The sequence below is a fragment of the Phaeoacremonium minimum genome (assembly GCF_000392275.1).
Source record: "Phaeoacremonium minimum UCRPA7 unplaced genomic scaffold PA7_03_scaffold_607, whole genome shotgun sequence".
Taxonomy (NCBI): domain Eukaryota; kingdom Fungi; phylum Ascomycota; class Sordariomycetes; order Togniniales; family Togniniaceae; genus Phaeoacremonium; species Phaeoacremonium minimum.
In genome coordinates, this window is record NW_006921509.1 from 85,121 (window position 1) to 104,524 (window position 19,404).

The window sequence follows — 19,404 nt, forward strand, 5'->3', positions numbered from 1 at the left end:
TGCTTTGTCTGTCCTCGTTCTGCGCACTTGATCCAGTGAAGCTAAAATAGACGGAAACGCCTAGCAAGGACCATGAGGAGAGGAAAAGACGGTGTATCTCTTTGTACAACAGACTCAATGGGGCAGAAAAGAAGCCCAAATCCCCTGTTAGCCTAGAGATTTGAATTACCATTACCGACGAAGTTGGTGGAGCAGGACCATTCGGCATGTTCCCACTAACACACGAGCCATTGGTAGATTTAAGCTGCGGAAGAGCCTCCGATGGCGAAACCCCTCCTCAAGGGCAAAGACATTTGCGATTCATAGCGGGGTCCATTTGATCGTCTAGCAAAGGCAGTCTAATTTCACGACAAGGCAAGCAGACTTTGGCTAAATGTAGAGAGCGATTGGCGGTGAAGGGCAGAGGAAGGCCCTTGTTGAGGATGTGAGATGATGCAACTGTAGAGTCGTAGGCTTACTTCTTGGTCGTAGCTGGAAGGCCTCATTGCAGGTTGCGAGGGCTGGCTGATAGTTGCCGCGCCGTTTACCTATCAATTGGAATGGAGTGCATACATGCACACAAATACACACACAAAGAGCATCGCCTCAGGTCCTGCCCCATGTGTATAAGTGAAATCTACCACGAACGAAAGCACTCGCCGTCCTGCCTGGCTAATTCTAGGACTATGTCTAGAGTCTCTCGAAAAGGCAGCCTAGCTCTTCCGCTAGTGCCTGCAGTTGCAATGCATCGTGCCTCTAGTTCAGAGGGCTGGAGTTGAGAGTTGCTTCCTGGTTGTAGTGTACAGTGTAGGCAGTCTCGACTCCGCCTGAAGAGCTTGGCAGAGGAGCCATTGACGATGGCTGAGGAGGGAGACCGATGCAATGTCGAGCCGGATGGGTCGGTCTACCTGTGTCTAGGGATCCGCAGGGGGAACTGAGTCGAATTGAGTCTTGGACTATCGTCGGGGCAAGAGTCGTCCTAAATCCGCCTTCTGGCGAGCGTCGTCATATCGCCTCGGAAGGACTGGATGATTGATTACCGACCTTGAGTAGGTGGACAGTGAGATTTGGATGGATGGAAGACGGAGATAAAGACGGGCGTCCCTTGGGCGGCGGATGGACGGTAGAAAGAGATGCCGCAGATGCCGTTTCTTGTTCGCATCATCATCCTCTGAGGCTGACGGTGCTGACCTGAGCAGTCTACAATGAGTACGAAGTGGACGAGAGCGAGGCGGGATGGGGTTTATCATTAGACCGGCTGGAATTAGTGCCCTAGGTACATGTAGGTAAGGCAAATATACTACCTAGGTAGGTATGATGGAGGTAAGAACAAAGGAGAGATCGGTAGAAATCCGCCAGGTTGGATTTGTGATCAAAGAACCTGGAACTCCACTGAATGCGCATCCCCAGGGCAGCCCGGCAGGTACCTTACAGTGCTGCAAGCAGGAGAGATCCGTACCGGTACATCGTCTCTGCTTCGAGGTACCAGGAAGGGAAGGAACCTTCTAGGTTGGAAGAAACCCTGGAAGGACACGGACACTCTTATCGATAAAAGCGACGATCTGGCTAAACTGGAAGGGGCCTCCCAAGTGTTTCATTTCATGCGACTGCCGTTGAAATGACAGGTCCAGAAGAAACGAAGGCACGGGTTTCTTTGTTGGCGGGCGGGCGTGTCGTGTGTCGTGTGTCGTGTCGCACATCCATCCATCAACAAACGGGTCCATCCGCTCCCCTCTTCTTTCAACCTACTATTGTATGTCCTGCGCATCTTGGACTACCTGGTGTTCGACAGTCCATCGACTCTCTCCGGCTCCATTCTGGACTTGTGGTTACCTGAACACCTGTGTACACATACAGCCACCCTCCTACTGATCCAATGCGAGGCGTGCCCATTTTATCTCTCTTGTCTTATTCGCGGTTGTCCAGAGGTCTGGAGGTATCATCCCCAGTATCCCAGATCCGCGCATTTTTGGAAACCTTCCATTGGAGGAAGGTATGAGTCACACCTGCCCAGGTGCGACGACAACGACGACGACGAACCTTAGCTCCTCAATTCGCGACGTCTGGGGGCTGCTGCTGGCCCGCTGGGCTCCATCCAAGTTTCCTACGTACGCAGTACATGGACCGGGAGCCTTTCCAATCCAATGCATTCTGTTGCACCAGGGCCGTCTTGATTCGCCAATTCCGCCTCTGCCTCACCCAGTGAGTCCTGCACTGTACCCAGGCACGTATGATGAGCCTTACTCCTCTGTACTAACAACTAGTATAGGCAGGCTTTCCTTGGTTTCAAATTCCATGCTTCTCTGAGCTTGCGCGATCAATTTCCCTTCTCCTTGTGCCAGCCACCAGTGCGGCGCCAGGTGGCGATGCAGTTTGGCCGCTGGCCTTGCTGTTGCACCTAGGCTAGCTAGGTAAGCTCTACTGTTTTCGCGACGCCGCGCGGGGCGCGCCTTGGTGAGTTGTCCACATCCCCATGTCTTTGTCCTCCTCATTCATTCACCAGCCGTCTCTTTGTTGCCCCTCTTTGCCCGACTTTTCTCCAGCAAGTCAACTCTTCCAATGGTCCTCATTCTTTGAGATAAGATGAGACGCCAATTGATGTCAATTGATGCAGATGGGCCTCTGTAGCACACAATTGATGTCAATTGGCTACCTACACATCCCCAGATACCTTCCTTGAACATGTGCCTTGCCTACCTTGTCTCTCGATCGCCTTTCGCTTCTCTTGATTTTGGCCTCGTTCTGACTGGAGCCTTGAGCAGGGGAGGACGCCGTATGCTCCAATCTATCTAGGTATCTACCGTCCTATGTACCTGCCTGCCAGCAGGTAGCGCAACTATTCCGGGGTCGGGGCTGAAGCGGCAAGTCGGATGTGAAGCTGTCCATTTGCTCTACCTTGGAATTGCTCGCGCCCCGTATCCGAAGTGTTTAATTGCACACTTTATTGTAGATACAGGTCTCCTTTGGTCGTATCAGCTCCTCCAATTGGCACCATTGTCCGCCAGAAACTACACACGAAGCTTATTGTCGGCTTCCTTCGGCCACCAGCTGCTCAGGTGTTGGTCGACTTCCCGGTCCTGTCCTCCCACAGTTGCCCATTCTCAGCCAACAAGGAAAGCCCTTTCTCTGGCATTTTCACTCGCATGGCGGTCAATGCGATACTGGTCATGCCCATCTTGACTGAACTAGCTCCCCAAACAACCCCGTCGGAAATAGACTTACGGGAGTGGCGCGTTGGCATCTGGCTTCCACATTTCTTGACGAGAGATCGCCTGCCCCGTCTTTGTGTCTCCCATTGCAGTCTGCCTATCTAATCCCAAGACAATTGCAATTGGACGCCAAACAATGTTTCCATTGCTGTCCGCCTTCGACAGCCTGGCCTCACGCTACGATATACCGCCCTCTGCCGGTACTCTCATGGGGTTCATGGGGGCTCCGCAGTCTGCCTGACAAGTGGCCGGGTCTTTTCTCCACAGACAGACAGAAGTGCACATTCGGGCGCGGAGCAGGGCCATTGGTATTCATCAATAATGGATTGACCCATAGGGGCAAAGCCAGGTGGCTATCGAGAGGATAGACAATCGCGTGCACAATCAAGTGTGGCCTGCTTGCTTTCCTGGCTCCGGTAAGCGGCCTGTCTCGTCGACCTCGAATGCCAGTCAAATCTCTACTACACCTTGGCCGTGCTCGGACTTCCGTCATACAACTCAGGCAGGTAGCCTCGCCAATTGGCCTCAATGAGCCAGCCTTGAAGTCAATCTTTGGCTATGAGTCTGTGACTAACACGCCGTGGATTCATCCGAGTCAATTCTTCAAGTGAGGTAGGGACAGTGACCGTTTCGCAAACAAACGTGCACATGGGAACTAGGGCCAGGCACACCAAGATGCACAATCCACTACTGTAATGAACGGTCTGGATGAGTCACGTTGTCTCCTTAGCCTTTTGTGGGCGAGGTCGAAGCAGCGATACACTGGGGCGCTGCTAATTTAGGTGCCTCAAGCCGTCGATAGTGAGTGCGGCGCAAACATTCAGACACAACAGATACGCAATGGAAGTATCGCCTCGGCGGGATCAAGTACCCATTGGCGCGGGGTACGGTCGGTACCTTGGGAGCGGGGATACATCCAGATACCATGCGTACATGATGCTTCCAGTGCCACCTCAGCAACGACGACCTCCATTTACAGGCTACTTGGACCTTGGAAGCGCTGGCTAATTAGCAGGTTGCAGTGATCGCTTCGGCGATTGAGGGTACCTGCGGATACCTTTGGGTACGGAGGGTGTTTTATGCCTGATGGACCGGGGTGGTGGATTGGGTTTGGGTCAAGGTTGGGAGCGGATGACTGGGAGTTGGCCAACTGACCCAAAGTGACCAGCGCAGGAGCAGGGGTGGCGCAGCCTTGGGATGCGACTAAGAACGACCTGAATGACTCCCTCGCTCCCCTCACTCCAATAGCCCACCCCACCCGTGTAAGTGCCCAGTTTCTCGCTAACTATCCCCCCTCTCACTTCTCGCTGCCCTCCTGGCCACACCCCACACCCAAAGACACAACACAGACATGAGCGGACTTAGAAACACCTCAGCCGTCTTTCACTCGTCTGTCCATTGCGACACACGATACACGTCCCGGACTTAACAGCACTGGAGGCGACTGTGCACCCCCAAAGCCAAGTCCTACGGGCTCCTCCAGGTATCCTCGCTACCCTGCCTAGTGGAGGGCGCGCGGCGTGTATCGTGTGTGTCGTGTCTTTTCTTGATTCCTCGTGTTAGTCGGTACTTCCAAGTCAGTACGTGTGTGTGCAACTGTGCAAGTGCATCCACGACACACGCACACACATCCTCTCACACGACCTCGAAGTGCCTACCCTACCACCTCCAGTTATGATCACGGGGGCACTCTCCAGCACTCAGTACCTAGTGCCAGTTGATTGTCCCGTCTGTCACTTCAGTAGGTAGGTGTCCGACTAACGCGCCTTACCGTACCTACCTACCTACTAATCATGCCTATTTGATGCGTAAGTAAGACCTGCCTGGGTGGTAGGTTTTGGGGGGGTGTGGGTGGTGAATGGCATTATTGTAATTGTTATTATTGGGAAGAAGGAAGGAAGGGTCCTACCTGGCCACACAATGCCCACTCCCTCCATTCGATCATTCATTCATTCAGTGATTCAATCATTGATTCAATTCATCCAGTATTACATACAGTACAGTGCCCCATACATTTCATTCACCACCACCACCACCATTATGAGGCGGCGGGTAGGAGGGTAGGTAGGCTAGGTTGGTGGGCAGGTGCCTTCCTCTCTGTCTCTTCACTTTGTCTCCCTCCTTCCCCTTCTTCTCGTTTCCCTCCATCGCTCTTTCTTACTTTCCCATATACACTCTTGAGAAGAGAGGCAGGTACATTGTACTGTTCTGTACTGTACCTTCTTTTCTCCAGGCGCCCGATTTCCGCCTGTGCCTGCCTTCTTCTAGACGCTGCCTCCCTCTCTCTCTTCTTATTTCCTCCTCCTCTCTGCCGCCCTCTTCCCTCTTCTCTTACTCTCCCTCCGTTTCGCTGCCTTCTCTTTCTTTCCTTTTCCCTCTTCAGCTGCGCGACCGAGAGAAAGCAAACTTGCACCGCTGCTGTTGCTGACAATTCCGTCATTTGTCGGATTTAAAGTAACAACACAATTGCGCGGCCTCTTCGGTTTCGCCACTCCTTCCACTGCCTTCTCTGGCCATTTATTTATTCTGGCGCTATCCCCACGCCTCACCTCGCGGGGCCCTTTTATCTACCCTACATTACTTAACCGGACTCGCTCCTCTCCCCCCAGCGACGCCCGCGCGCAACAAATTCAAAGTCGCAGTCATTCGACAATTGGTGGCAATCAGGAGGACAACAGTAAAGTCCGAGATCCAGCTGCCTATTCTATTGCTCAGAGCAGGAGAGGAGTCATAGCAGCCTTGCAGTCAATAGGAAGGGTCAATTGATTCTCCACTGGCGCCCAATCGACCGCCAGGCTTGTTGTACTGTACCTTGCCTACTGTTACCAACTGTGCAGTACCGCCCACCCTCCTCCCCCCCTTCCTGACAAACCACCACCGCACCTCACTTATATCTTGCCCTGAAACGATCAATTCCTCGTTTCTTCCCAACTTCTACTTGTGCCACCCAGCAATCACGGCAATTTAACTCCGGAAAATCCATCCTTTCCTCGTCGCGATCGCGGTTTCTTCGAGTTTCCGCAACTTCTGTGAAGGCGCCGCCGTCGTCGTCAATTGGCACTGCTGCCTGCACCTCGCCACCTTGCGCGCGCACCGCCAAATAGTTATAAACGTCAACCTCCGCCATGGCTGACAAACCGGCACAACCTAGCGCCATTCAACAACAAACTGCGTTTGACAACGGTCCTGCGCTCCATTCCTTCTTGCGACCCGAATCCTCTGCGTCTTCATATCTTGCGACGCCAACGACCGAGTCCAGAGTGATGGGCGCCCCTCCAGCAACGATGGCCTTGGAGTCTAAGAAGCCGCTTGATATTAGCAATCTGATGTCGCCGCCAGAGCCTGCTCCGTTTGACAACTTCCACCAAGGACAGGGACCGTCAACGCCAGTCCGAGGGTCAATTTCAGTCAATGAGCAGAGATCTTTTCCTCGTGCTCCCCTCTCCCCTCCCGTATCTCCTTTCACCAAGCCCAGCAACACCATTGACCCGTCGCCGACAATTCATGTCGCCATTAAGGATCCTATTTTGTACCCTAGCAGCGACTCGGTGTCAAGCCCGCCGCAGCCGCCACTCTTCGCGGAGGAGGACAATCCGATCGAGGCACGGCGGGTGGTGGACGAGCACGTTGCTGCACGGCCTGCCGCTCTCTTTTTAGAACACGCACCACCGAAACGAGAGGATTATGTCCTGGCTCTGTACTTTAAGTCTGAGGTCATGAAGAAGTATCTGGAGAACCCTCGCGGATGGCTAAGAAGAGAGCGCGAACTTCTGCTGGCCGATCGCAAGGCCAGCGCCAAGGCGAAGTTGCATCCAATTCTGCCAGCAAAACCACAGGTTATTCGAGTGGCCAATTCGAGAATCAGCAAGCCAGAGAGAATCGTATCTAGCACCAAGAGCCCGCACGTCAAGACAGCCAAGCCACCACGGCCAATCCGGGTGAACCCACAGCCGAGCAAGCCTTCCCGGAGAGTCAGCGCGACCCCTGAGCCTCGCAACCGCCCCGTTGCACCGAATCGCGAGGACAAGGACTACAATTCTCTGCCTGACTACTGCCCGCCTCTCAGCTCTTTGCCTAACAAGCCGAATAGCCTGAAGGTCGACTGGAAGGGTAATGCGCTGGATCTTAGCAAGGATCCTTGTGCACACTTACTTCACCCTGACGAGATACTTCTTGCCGCCGGGCTTCGGCTTGACTGCGCCACCTATCTGACAAGCAAGCGACGGATCTTTGTTCGACGCCTAGAATGCTACCGCATCGGAAAAGAGTTCCGCAAGACAGATGCACAGCAGGCTTGCAAGATTGACGTCAACAAAGCGTCGAAGCTTTGGACAGCGTATGACAAGGTCGGCTGGTTGAACAAGGAGTGGATGCGGCGCTTTGCGTGAGGCATTGCCTCTGTCCTGCCACTTGCGATGGCCATCCGGCATGGCTCATCGCCACCTCTGGCTTACGGTCAGGTAACTCCATCCCACAACTCTACTCATGACATCACGCATTGAACGGGATTGCGATCCTTACGAATTTCTCTCTTCCCTCTCACGCTCAGCATGGATCTGTTAGGCTTTCGGATTTTCCTCTTGGACTGGATTGATGATTATAGCCATCAGATTGGCCTCTCAACGATTGGGCTCCCTTCCACTTCTGGTTTGGGACAGCGATTCGCCCCATCGGCTTCTTCGTGTTTTTTCTATCGGATCTTGTTTCTCGCGCGGCATCACATCACGGACAGTTTTGCTTCGATAAACACAGCATTAGGGACTTTCACAACTAAATGATACCCGGAGTGCAACACCCAGACCATCTCACATGTTCCCCGTCACTCCACTCCACAGCACTTATTCTCTCCCCCCTGCATTATTACCACGGTTGGTTTAGGACGGCCTCAGGCTTGTTGGTTTTTGGTTTTGCGTTTCCTAGATGATGTCGTACCATTGTTTCCGGCCAAGGCTGGCGATTCTGGACAGAATGCGTCCCGTCTCGAGAGGGCGGTGGCAAGGACATGTTTCTCTGCATGTAACGGCGGCGTTCATTATGCTCCTCATGACTGAGGGCAGAGAGAATGGACCTGTTTTTTTTCTATTTACTGATTTATCATACCCCATCGATACATTACCTCCCCTTTGTGGAGGAGGTCAAGGAACAAAGGTTTCTACAGCCCCGACAGTATTGCGCTAAGTTTCATTTGTCGCTGGACTTTTTGCACCCAATGGGAGGATGGTTGGTTGTCTGATCTAGTTGACCTTCCCCGTCAAGGGACGTCTCTGATCTATAGGATACTTCACTTCATGTCTCCGTTACATCTGCGGAGAACTCCACAGGCCAATTCTCAAAGGCAAGGCGGGCAGGCTGCTTGCAGCTGCTGCGCGACCAGTGGCGGTGGATTCTTTAGGCAGCTTAGTACGGCATGACTGCCCGCAGATGAACGAATTTACACAAATGATTATTGTCAATTACACAAATTAATGCGTTCCCTCTTAGATTCTTATGTGATGTGAAGAGTACTGCAACAGACCAGATCTTGACTCGGTTGAAAAAGCTCTTGTGGATTTCAGCGCTCCGCAGCAATTGGTAAGCAGCAGCAACAAGCAACCCTGTCGGGCTCGTCAATCGGGAGATGAATCGATCATCGATCCCAATTGCAGCACCAGCACCAGCAGCAGCCGCCGTCGTCATGATCATGGATCCCTGGCGGTGCCTGCTTTAGCGTGCGTGGATCGACTCGACGGCCCGCCTGCCAGCTGCCCGCCTTAAACCACTTCTGGTGCAGCGCCCGCGCCCGGCGGGTTAAGCTTTTTTTTTTTCTCGCTCGGTCGTGGGTAAGGGGCGCTCAAGGTTGCCTTGCCTAGCTTGCCTTACGTACCAGCCTGAAAGTACCGTACCGTACCGTACCACACCGTCGGACGCACCCAGCTGCAGCGGGGCAAAGGCAAGCCACAATCTGGGGTTGAGGGAGGTGCCCCGAGCGTCCCCTGTTCGGTCGGTCGGTCGATCTCTCGAATTTGATCGCTTGGTATTTTTGAGCATGTGAAGAGCCGTCAAATAGGGTTGAGATGAACATTTTGTCAATTGGAATTGAGTGCGATCCAAACCGACGTTACTTGTGTAATCATTGCGGGAGTGAAGCGCCGCACAACAGTCAATCACTGCATCGCATCGGCAGCTTCCAACACAGAAATTGTAACTCCTTACCGGCTACAACTAATAACATGACAAATCCTTATAAATTTGATTAAAATAATATGATCGCATTCTTTTGCCCATAATCATCCTTTTTAAGTACATCATTTGTGTTGACTGCTTTTTTGGCTGGGTGGATGCCTGCCCATGTTGATCCTCGACGCCCCGGCAAACTCAGCCGTTTCTCAGCTTCAATGATCTTTAGAACTCCAAGCCTGGTACAAATACACAGTTTCTCTGAGTTGCTGACAAGTGATAATTTCGGGTCATATAGCGAATTTTTCAGACCATTGAAGGCCTCGATAGCCATCGTGCCTGCCAGCAACTCAACCACGGTGAAGTGTCGTACCCAGCATGAAGACACGATACCTCTAATGAGCCAAGTCGAAGAGAATGTGCTTTAAAGACCTGCAGCCAATGTATAGCCGCCGTCGACAGCAAAGGTCTGCCCGTTCAAATATTGATTTGCAACACAGAAGAGCACCGCCTGGGCCATATCCTCGTCTCGTCCTGGTCGTGCGGCGGGGACCTTCTCGGCGTACTTCTCCTTGGGGATATGGCTCTTCTGATACTCGTCGCTTTCTCCGGCAGTCATCTCAGATGGGAACACGCCCGGTGCAATGGAGTTAACCCGGATCTTGTGCCCGTTGGCGGCGATCTCGGCAGCCAGCAATCTCGTGACGTGGATGGCGGCGCCTTTGCTGGCGTTGTATGCAAAGTGGTGCTGGGCTGACTTGACCATGCCGCTGATTGAGCTGATATTTATGACTGTGCCAGACCAGCCCTTGTGAAGCTCGGAAGACTTTTGCAAGAGAGGGAGAAAAGCGGCAGTGGTGAAGAAGATGGAGGCGACGTTGGTCCTATAGGGGTCAACCCAGTCGTCAAACGTTGCCTTGTCGGTATCGAACAGATTTTGCTTCATCTCAGTGGCCGAGTCAGACTCGGTGGTGAGGCTGGCGCTGCTGATGCCGGCATTGTTGATCAAGACGCACAGGCACTTCTCGCGAGACTCGATCTCCTTGACCAGCTTGGCGATTGACTCTTTTGATGTGACGTCGGCTGTGATCGGGATGATCTCGCCGTCAATGTCCTGGCCGTAAGTTTTGACCACATTGTCGAGCTTCTCGGCGGTTCGACCGGTGATGTATACCTTAGCACCGTTGACGGCAAGCTTCAAGGCGCGAAGTCAGCATTTGAATTCGGCGGGAAGATACAAGTGGTGTAGGAATGGTTGTCAATTTGTAAATGCCAAGGGGCCACTCACAGCTTGCGTCGCCATGAGGCCGATTCCAGTTCCTCCGCCTACATGCAAAACGGATTGTTAGCTTTGGTGCGAAACCAGAGGATGGTCGAGTGGCAAAGGATTTGACTGACCCGTCACAAGAGCGACACGGCCCTTCAAATCGAAGAGGCTTTGGCGATGAAATTCATCATGGCTCGCTGCGGCAACGCTCTTGGTAGCCATGGTGCGATATTTGGGTTGGGAGAGCTGTGACCGAAGTAGTTGAAGGCGGGTGATGGGAGAAGATGGCGCAGGTGGGTTTTCGAGGGCGGATAATTGTCGAGATACAGCGATGCTACCTCGATTTATTTGTTGTGTGTGAAGAGATTTCCTGAGGATGGCGGTGGTGTTGGTGCTATAAGACAAAACCCAGCGTGAGGATCCTGACAAGAGCATGACGTCTATGAGTGCGCCAAAATGGAAGGTGGCGGGGAAGAAAAGGCAGGAACAGGCAAGTAAGAAGTGACCAAGTGTCTAAGCGGCTGGCTACCTAAGAAAGATGCGGAAAACGATGCAGGGGAGAGCCTTTCAAAGGGTGTTTTCAAGCGAGGTAAATTGGTAGACTTTGTCTAGTTAATCCCCATTAGATGGATGACCTTGGGAAGGTGTCACGTCGTGATACGGCTGGACAGATATGCAAATAACCTACCGTATCTCGTTGGAGACCAATTGATTTCTCCCTTCATTACAGTAGCTGTTATAATGACAATCTGCAAGAAACTAATATCTCGCAGCTCGAACATCAAATTACATCACATTAACTGTGAATGGAAGACATCAGCAGTCATGATGTCAGATCAACGTTGGAGGGACATCCCCAGGGTGCCCCGCCGTCCGTCTGACCCGGGGATTCAGCTCCGGCGGTGGGGTTGGGCTATGGCCAGGGCCAGGGCCGATCTCCTCCCTTTTACACCACCCTTCGATCTTCGTTCAAAAGATTCGATTGTCAAAATTCTTGGTAGGCAACTCACATGCATAGTCAGAGATTCTATTCATATTCCTGCTATTGGAAAGGGTTTGATGATTTGAAAAATCAATTCTTTAGTTGACCGATCGCGTTGCCAGCACCTGGACATGCACACGCTTTGGCCTTGCATTAGTTTAGTCTATGAGCTTTAAACAATAGGAAACATCTTCAAGTTCCGGCCTTTCAGAAACTGCCTCACGTAGTCTCTTAGGCTGTTCCGCTTAGCAAGAGCGTTACGAACCTGGACAATCTTGGACAGGATGCTCCTGAACTCGGGTGCGTCTCGCTCTGCGAGAATCAACAGTTGGCGTATCAGAACTCTCCATGCCTCCACCTTGTTGACATCATTATCATTTTTCAGATAACTAAGAGAAATATACCAAGCGCCGGACCGCTGAGCAAACTCCAGCTCTGTCTCCCGATCATCTGCGGGGAAGAGGTCCCTGCATGAAAGTCTGAAGCTGCTGAATGTCAACAGCTGCATATATCAGACGGAATAACCAACGTTCCCGACTAGTCACGTCATCCGGTATGCTGGCTTTGACCCTGGGTGTCTCGAGATGCTTGGTTTTGTTCTCGTCGAGCTTCAAGGCCTGCTTTGCCACCGAGGAGTGAGTTGTAACAGGTCGGTGAACCGGGCCCTGTTGTCGTTCAGTCAGAGAAAATATCTAGAGGACAATTGGTTCCACTGTGACGAAGAGAATGGTCAGCTTCTGCAGGAAGTCCATACTGTATCCCTTGACTGGAAGAGCGAACCTCAAGCCACTTGTTTCCTTTGGTTCTCGGATGTCCCACGATTCTGATCTTGCAGCGCGTGCTTGTCGTGCTTGTCCAGCAGCAGAAGAGACTCAATCAGTGATGTAAGAACGTAGAAATGATGAGACATACCTGTAGCATGCAGCAGACAGGTCACACAGGTCAAGCTTTCTCAGGTCAAATTCCAACTTGCTAAGGTCCAGAAGAGCAATAATAGTACGCCGGAGTGGCTGTCCGTCCTGATAATAAAGAGGATCACCATCTGCATTACGACGAATATGCTGCAGAGTTCGACTGAGGAGATGAACGCCCTGAGACAGCCGGCAGAACTTGCCCATAAGAAGACTCGACATGTCGCATACGCGAATAGCCCTGCCAGGAGTCAAATGCTGGTATACATGCTAGTGAAATACGCCAAGATAAATGGTTGTCATACGCACTCCTTTATCGAAATCATCATCTTCAACTGGCAGGTAAGTCTCAGTTTCAGGGTCTTCTGTTGCCGGAGCGCGTGATGGGTCGTTCAAGGCTATAAATCTAGTAAAAGTCAGAATCCTTATCTTGCGTCCTGTTCACGATGCACGAATCTGTCAAGGATAAGTATGCTCCACCACATCCTCCTTCGCTCTTCTAATGCATCTACTGAAAACAGGCTAGACTCAGATGGCGAACATTTTAGGTCTCGGTCGATTCCTAATACAACACCGTGCCGTGCACAAGATCCGATCGACAAGTATGCAGCGGGATATATGGCATGTCCCAATTCTCACAAAGTCGAAATGATTCCCGCTTGGAGAATAGATATTGACATGAACCCTTCCACTTCGAGCTCGTAATAGAAGAGTTTTACAATTTTGTAAAGTTTGAGATCGAAATTGTTTGCGCATGAAGTGGCAAGTTTCATGGACGCTACTAGGAGGTACAGTTCAAGTTTTCGTTGAGATAAAGGATTCAGAAGGCGTCGATAGAATTGCCACTTCAGGGCGATAGGGAACCAGTTGTGGACTTGAGCAAAGTACAACTCTGCAATTTGACGGACATTGCCTAGGTCTCCAACTACATCTAGTATATACTGTGGGATCGTAATATTTGGCGGAGGTAGTTCTAGATGAGTGGCTTGAAAGACTCCTGGAGCAATGAAGAAGGTGGCAGGGAATCTATCGTGTGCATGAATTTGTTGGACCGTAATACTACTCGTCGAAGGGACCTGAAACTCCGACGAAAAGATTATAGTCACTGATCAAAGGGCTTCGTGTATCGAGCCTACCTTTTTTTTATTTTCCGTTGTTTTCGTCCCTTTAGATATTGACACTGCAATTCCTTTCTGAAATCATGTGTCAGAAGTCAATCCTAGGCAAAGACGAAGTACTCATGGGAAAAGTAATTTCGAGATGTTTCGCTAGCAAATGAACAAATCGGAGTTCATGAAAGGTCTTGAGACCATGAAAACTAGAGCACCGCATAAGACCTCACCTTTGGCATAAATCGCGAATAAGATATGACCTATCGCATCGTCTCTTGTGTCTTCGGCATGTCAGACAAGAAAGAGCCGTTTGTAATTCTGATTCTGTCATTTTTGAGGCGGTGATGAGTTATTGGTCTGCTCTATATGGACTTTCCGGCCAGACTGTCTGGATGCGGGAAATCGCAGTTTGATGCGGTGATACATGTCAAAATAATCTCCATGAGGCCGACGACAGTGCCGCACAGGTGAAGGAGGACCAACTAGACCTGTTTGGGGCGGAGTTAGATGGACTTCCGAGAGTACTGGTATGTTGCGGGGTGCGCCATATTGCCGAATGTCCGCAAATGTGGCTTGTCTAGCGAGTTGAAAAGCTTCGATTTGACATGACTTGAAATGGAAATGTTAGGCGATCCGAGCTCAGAACCCAATTCACACTCTCTCTTAGGAGGATTATCTGCATGCCGCAGCCTCGTGAGGTTTGTTAAAGCAAAGGGAAATATCAAGGCCGCGTGTTTAGCACACTTACCAATACTGTGACCTATAAGACCGTTGATCACTAATAAGTCGAAATGGGAGAAACGTTGGGACGGTGTGGCGGACCTGATCCTTCCCAGAGAATCGCCGATCCGCACTTACATTTGATAGGGTTAACTTTGTTGCGTCTAATCCTTCAGCATTTCCCCGAGATTCACCAGCGACACCCCCGAGAGGCCGACCCTCCGCTGAGTTGTGCGCTCCGGCCAATGGTGTAATATCAAGCCTGCGATGCTTATTAAGTCCAAGTAGCTGAATGCCAGCCATACCAGCCAGGTTGTCAATGACGTATGGTGTAACAAACACGATTGAGTTTAATAGCATATAAGGTTGAGATAAATCCCGTTCAGCATTGCTTTGAATCAAGATGAGTTTTACAAATTCTTCTCAATTTACAAGTTGCACTATACTGTAATTATGACATCGCCTATTTGGTTCATCACTGGTGTCTCGAGTGGCTTCGGCCAGATCCTTGCACAACGTGTTCTACAGGAGGGGCATCGCCTCATTGGTTCGGTTCGTGATAGAAATAAGCCAGGTGTAAAAGAGCTCGAGGCTCAGGGAGCCAAAATCGTGGAGTTCGATACCACTGCTCCACAGCAAGTCATCATCGACAATGTCAAGTCTGTGATCCAGATATATGGCCATGTTGATATTCTTGTGAACAATGCTGCCTATGCAGCTATTGGTGTCTTGGAAGGATTTTCGTAAGTAGTTACCATGCCCATCCGGCTGAACTCAGACTGACTATCCTCAGAGATGATGAAGTGACCAAACAATTCGCAACTAACGTCTTTGGTCCATTGTATGTAATTCAAGGCGTGTTGCCCAGCATGAGAAGCCGCAGATCCGGTACCATTGTCAACATAAGCAGCTTTGCGGGACAATATAGCGGAGCGGCTGATGGCTTGTACGCAGCGAGCAAGTTTGCGCTTGAAGGGTTAACAGAATCACTGAGTGCTGAAACGTCTGAATTCGGAATTACATGGCTGATGCCAGAATTCGGAGCATTCCGAACAAATCTCCTGGGCAAAGACGCCCGTGGAACTCACGCAAAGGGACTGCCTCCTGGATATGAAGGCTCGGCGGCCGAAAAGGCTGTTCTCGAGTTCTATTCATGGGATAAGAAACAACCTGGTGACCCTGTTAAAGGTGTCGAGCGGTTATTCAATGTCATCACTGGGTCTGGTTCAGAAAAAATCGCCCAACTGAAAGGCAAAGTGTTGCGTGTTGCCATAGGGAAGGACTCTGTGGGGGTGATAGCTGGAAAGATCGACAGTCTCAAGCATGACTTGGAGTTGGCTGATGAACTAGAGGAGGCTGAGAGTACTGCCATTTAGTTCTTCGAGGCCGAGGTTGATGAGTAACGACTTTAACGACTTGCTATTGAGATTGCTTGATTTTTTACTTGATCGCTTTGATTCCCAGTTATTTCTAAATGATACACAGTGGTTTCTCGGTAAGATCAGTTCTTAACATAATCCACCCAGCTGATCAAAAGCGATGTCCATGCAAAAATTGTGACTAGCTAACACTTCACTGTCCTCACATCTCGTACATCTCCTGTCTAGCTTACGTTTTATTTAATTATCAATGTATGACAGGCATTAGAAGCTCCTGACCATTTTGTCTCACATGGATTAATCTTTTTGGGTGTAACCTGGTCCCTTTTTCATAGTAAATATTTTAGGAGGCGCCTCCATGATGCCCTCCGCAGTTATGATACCGAACACCTCTGCAAACTTCGTGCCCTGCCTGTGCTTCTCGAAGGCCGCTTGATTTTCATACCTAGACCTGTAAGCTCTACTATTTGCAACGAGTGAAGGACCAGAGGCATACTTCTCCAAGAAAATGATCATCGGCTCAAGGTTTGCACCTTGGGTTGTATAGCTTTGGTATGACAAAGCACCTGGTTCCGTTGCTTTCACATGATCGCACAATGCAGAGAACAGCTCCATGGCCTATCCGGTTGCATCAGCACAGCATATAGCAGTCAACCGATAATTGACTTACTCTGTCCACCTTGTCTGCTTTGGGATATAATATGGCCCCGATTTCGATTACCTCTGACATCTTGAACAGTCTGAGCGCCCGTTTTGTTCCCTAAAGAAATTGAAATGAGAATGAGGATTCGCAACAAATAGTGCTAATGATAAGTGCCTGCGGGAAGATTCCAGCTCGACAAGAAGGGCGCAACGACCTATTTATACTACTGAGAAAGTCCCGAGACTTATGTTTTGCTAGGCTCCATAGGTGGCGTGGTGGACAGCTGAGCTGTACCAGCCATTCTTGAACATGGCCGGAGCGCATGGCTTTGTGGTTTCCGAAGGCTCGGATCATGTGCAAATGGTAACATTTGATGACAAGATGACAGTAATACTGCGGTTTGCAGTCGCATCCGCGCAACCGGCGGTGTTTGCTTGTGGCGGAGAATCCGCTGAGTCCGAACGAGCCTCCCATGAGCATCGCCGACGGCGATAGGCCAGATGGGCACCACCAGAAAGAGCTTCACAAGCAAGCAGCTTGCAACTCCCAAATTGCCCTCAACTCACTGGCAATGATGATACCCTCCTAGCCGCTCGTAAAGTAGGGAAGTTGAGAGATGGCTCAGCTTGTCGAAAACACTCCAAGAGAGTCGCCAACCAATACTGAATAAGAATATTATACACGAAGACATGACCTTGATTATTCACACGGATCTGCAGAAATCAAAAGCGCCCTTGACTATCCGATCACGTATTGAGGATCGGTACAGACATTGCTTTTCACGGATGGCCCAGGTGTGTCCCGGCGGGAATGCATCCGTCGCGCCGATTCCGACGTCGACATACTTTATCAATTCAACATGGCTCTTTGAGCCGAAAGATCTAGGATGACCAGACTTATGTACAATGCAGGCGTACGATGCCAGCAGCTCCACCCCCATCGTGACCTATTTCCTGTCTCATTGTCCCTTGGCTGCCCTTTCCGCCTCGAGCTCCCGCTCTGCTTGTTGATAGTACTTGGCAGTGTCGACGCCGTGTTGATTGTGGTTGACAAAGTTGAACCATGGCATCACGGCCATGAACAGGGCTGAGTATCTAGACTGTCTCGCGGCCACACCCTGCATATTTGGCGTCAATTGGCTGTTTCCGTAGATTGGCTCTCCAGCCTTGACTTTGGCGACCATCTCTTTCATGTCCATCTCGACCTCGCGCGCGTTCTCAGACATGCCGTAGAATCGTACTGTGTGATGCACCGTTAGCTGTTGATCAACAATGTCAAGGACAAGGGGTTGTCGTGCGACATGGAGCACATCCCAGTGCCCGGTTGGACGTTACGCACAAATTGACCTCTGGTAGAAGTATAGGAATCCACCCGCCACACCGATAAAGCCCCCTAGTCGCATGGCCTGAGCAAATCCTCCTCTTCCGACGTGTGAAGGCGCGAATTTCTCCATGGCGAGGAGAAGACCAGGGCCTGCGGCGGCGGCAACGGCGCCATGGGCGTAGTCGGATGGCCGAGCATACCGGATTACTCGCTTAAAGTGCCTGTATATCATTGAGTCAGAAGATTCGTCGCGGAAGGTCAATTCGGGAGTAGACGTACGGGTCATTGTCGATGAGCTGCAATCGGCATTAGCGAACGGACGGAGGTTTGTAGGGAGTCAATGGCATCGAAACTTACCGGATAGTCGGTCTTGGCGACCTTGCTCGGTATGTAAGTTTGCGACGGTGTGCTGGCCATGGTTTGGGGTGGCCTTCGGCTGTTGCTGAGCTCGACAGGACCTCTTCTCCAGTGTGATGATCGAGATGGAGTTGCTCGCGGAAATCGACCTTGAAAAGTGAGTGCCTCAGGCTACTCTGTAGGAGGATTAGTTTCGGAGAGCTGGGATTGGTGTGAAGCGTGCACGGGCCATCTAGGTGGGCATCCTTGCCTTGGGTGGGCCGAGGTGTAAGTGCAGGTCCAGGGTGCTTTAGCCAGGAGACGCGCCAGTGATCTTGAGACGCGTCTAAGTTGTATCGACCTTTTAGGCACATCTCTGTCCTGCCTGTCCCGCTCAGCGATTCACCTGTAATTGAGCATACAAAAGAGCGTCGGCTCTAGCAGACTATTTATAACATTGCAGTGTATTCCTTGCTCCAGTGTCAGGGATGCCTTCGAAGACAGATACCCAGAGAGGCGGTGCGAAGCGGCCGGTGCTTGACGAACTGGAGAACTACTTCCTCGATGGAGATCTCGAAGACGATCCGTTTGGCTCCCCAAATGCCAATGAAGCAAGAAATAAGCGGCAAGATTCGGAGGGTTTGGGAATTGATGAGGCCGTCTCGGTGCAGAAACGTGCTCGGGAACCTCGAGTGAAGTTGGACGAAACACGGTCAGGCTGCTTCCTCGCATCTGCATGCTCGACCCGTACTAACCACCGTGCTGCAGATTGCTCTCAGAGAATGGAATTACCAAACTGCGACGGCGTGCTGGAGGTCTCAAATTGAAGGGCAAAGGGCATGAGGTAGGTCGATACGACGCTCATTTGGGTCACTCAACTTATACCTTTAGTTCTCTGATGCTGCACGACTTCTATCGTTCTACCAGCTCTGGCTGGACGACCTGTTCCCCAAGGCTAAATTTCTCGATGCGCTGGCAATGGTGGAGAAGGTTGGTCACAAAAAGAATATGCACAAGGCTCGCATGGATTGGATCAACGAGGGGAAACCTACTAGTGGTGACGATACCTTGCAGGAGACGGATCATGTTCCTCAGCCAGCGACCATTGAAGCAGCGCAAAGCTCTATAAATGGCCAAGGGCATAGTCGTACAACACCCGGGATCGATGATCTGTTCGATGAAGAGGATATTTACAACGCAACGCCACAAAGGGCAGGGCAGACGAAGAACACAGGAAGTCACGTAGCAGCCACTGGGGGAGGACCGCCGGACGAGGACGACCTTGATGCGCTTATGGCTGAAGCGGAAGCCTACGAGCAGGCCCAGTCTGAGAGAGTTGCATCTACAAGTCGACCACCAACAAGTATATTTGGATCAGCACCGCAAA

General features: G+C 51.1%; 4 protein-coding genes across 4 annotated transcripts; 2 read left to right on the plus strand and 2 right to left on the minus strand.

Moving 5' to 3' along the window:
• Positions 1-6,451: 6,451 nt before the first annotated feature.
• Positions 6,452-7,576, plus strand: UCRPA7_8739 (putative swirm domain-containing protein; the record flags this gene model as incomplete). The annotated part of the gene is made up of 1 exon (XM_007921250.1): positions 6,452-7,576. One exon carries the CDS (start codon positions 6,452-6,454, stop codon positions 7,574-7,576), a length of 1,125 nt encoding a protein of 374 aa, XP_007919441.1.
• Positions 7,577-9,768: 2,192 nt separating this feature from the next.
• UCRPA7_8740 (putative short chain dehydrogenase reductase family protein) lies at positions 9,769-10,833 on the minus strand (the record flags this gene model as incomplete). The annotated part of the gene is made up of 3 exons (XM_007921251.1): positions 9,769-10,539; positions 10,633-10,670; positions 10,743-10,833. The coding sequence occupies 3 exons, from the start codon at positions 10,831-10,833 to the stop codon at positions 9,769-9,771; spliced, it is 900 nt and encodes a 299-aa protein (XP_007919442.1).
• A 3,822-nt stretch (positions 10,834-14,655) lies between these two features.
• Positions 14,656-15,712, plus strand: UCRPA7_8741 (putative short chain oxidoreductase dehydrogenase protein; the record flags this gene model as incomplete). Its single annotated transcript, XM_007921252.1, has 4 exons — positions 14,656-14,660; positions 14,723-15,079; positions 15,130-15,177; positions 15,265-15,712. The coding sequence occupies 4 exons, from the start codon at positions 14,656-14,658 to the stop codon at positions 15,710-15,712; spliced, it is 858 nt and encodes a 285-aa protein (XP_007919443.1).
• A 1,604-nt stretch (positions 15,713-17,316) lies between these two features.
• Positions 17,317-18,098, minus strand: UCRPA7_8742 (putative nadh-ubiquinone oxidoreductase 21 kda subunit protein; the record flags this gene model as incomplete). The annotated part of the gene is made up of 4 exons (XM_007921253.1): positions 17,317-17,597; positions 17,697-17,902; positions 17,961-17,977; positions 18,039-18,098. The coding sequence occupies 4 exons, from the start codon at positions 18,096-18,098 to the stop codon at positions 17,317-17,319; spliced, it is 564 nt and encodes a 187-aa protein (XP_007919444.1).
• Between the last annotated feature and the right edge of the window lie 1,306 nt (positions 18,099-19,404).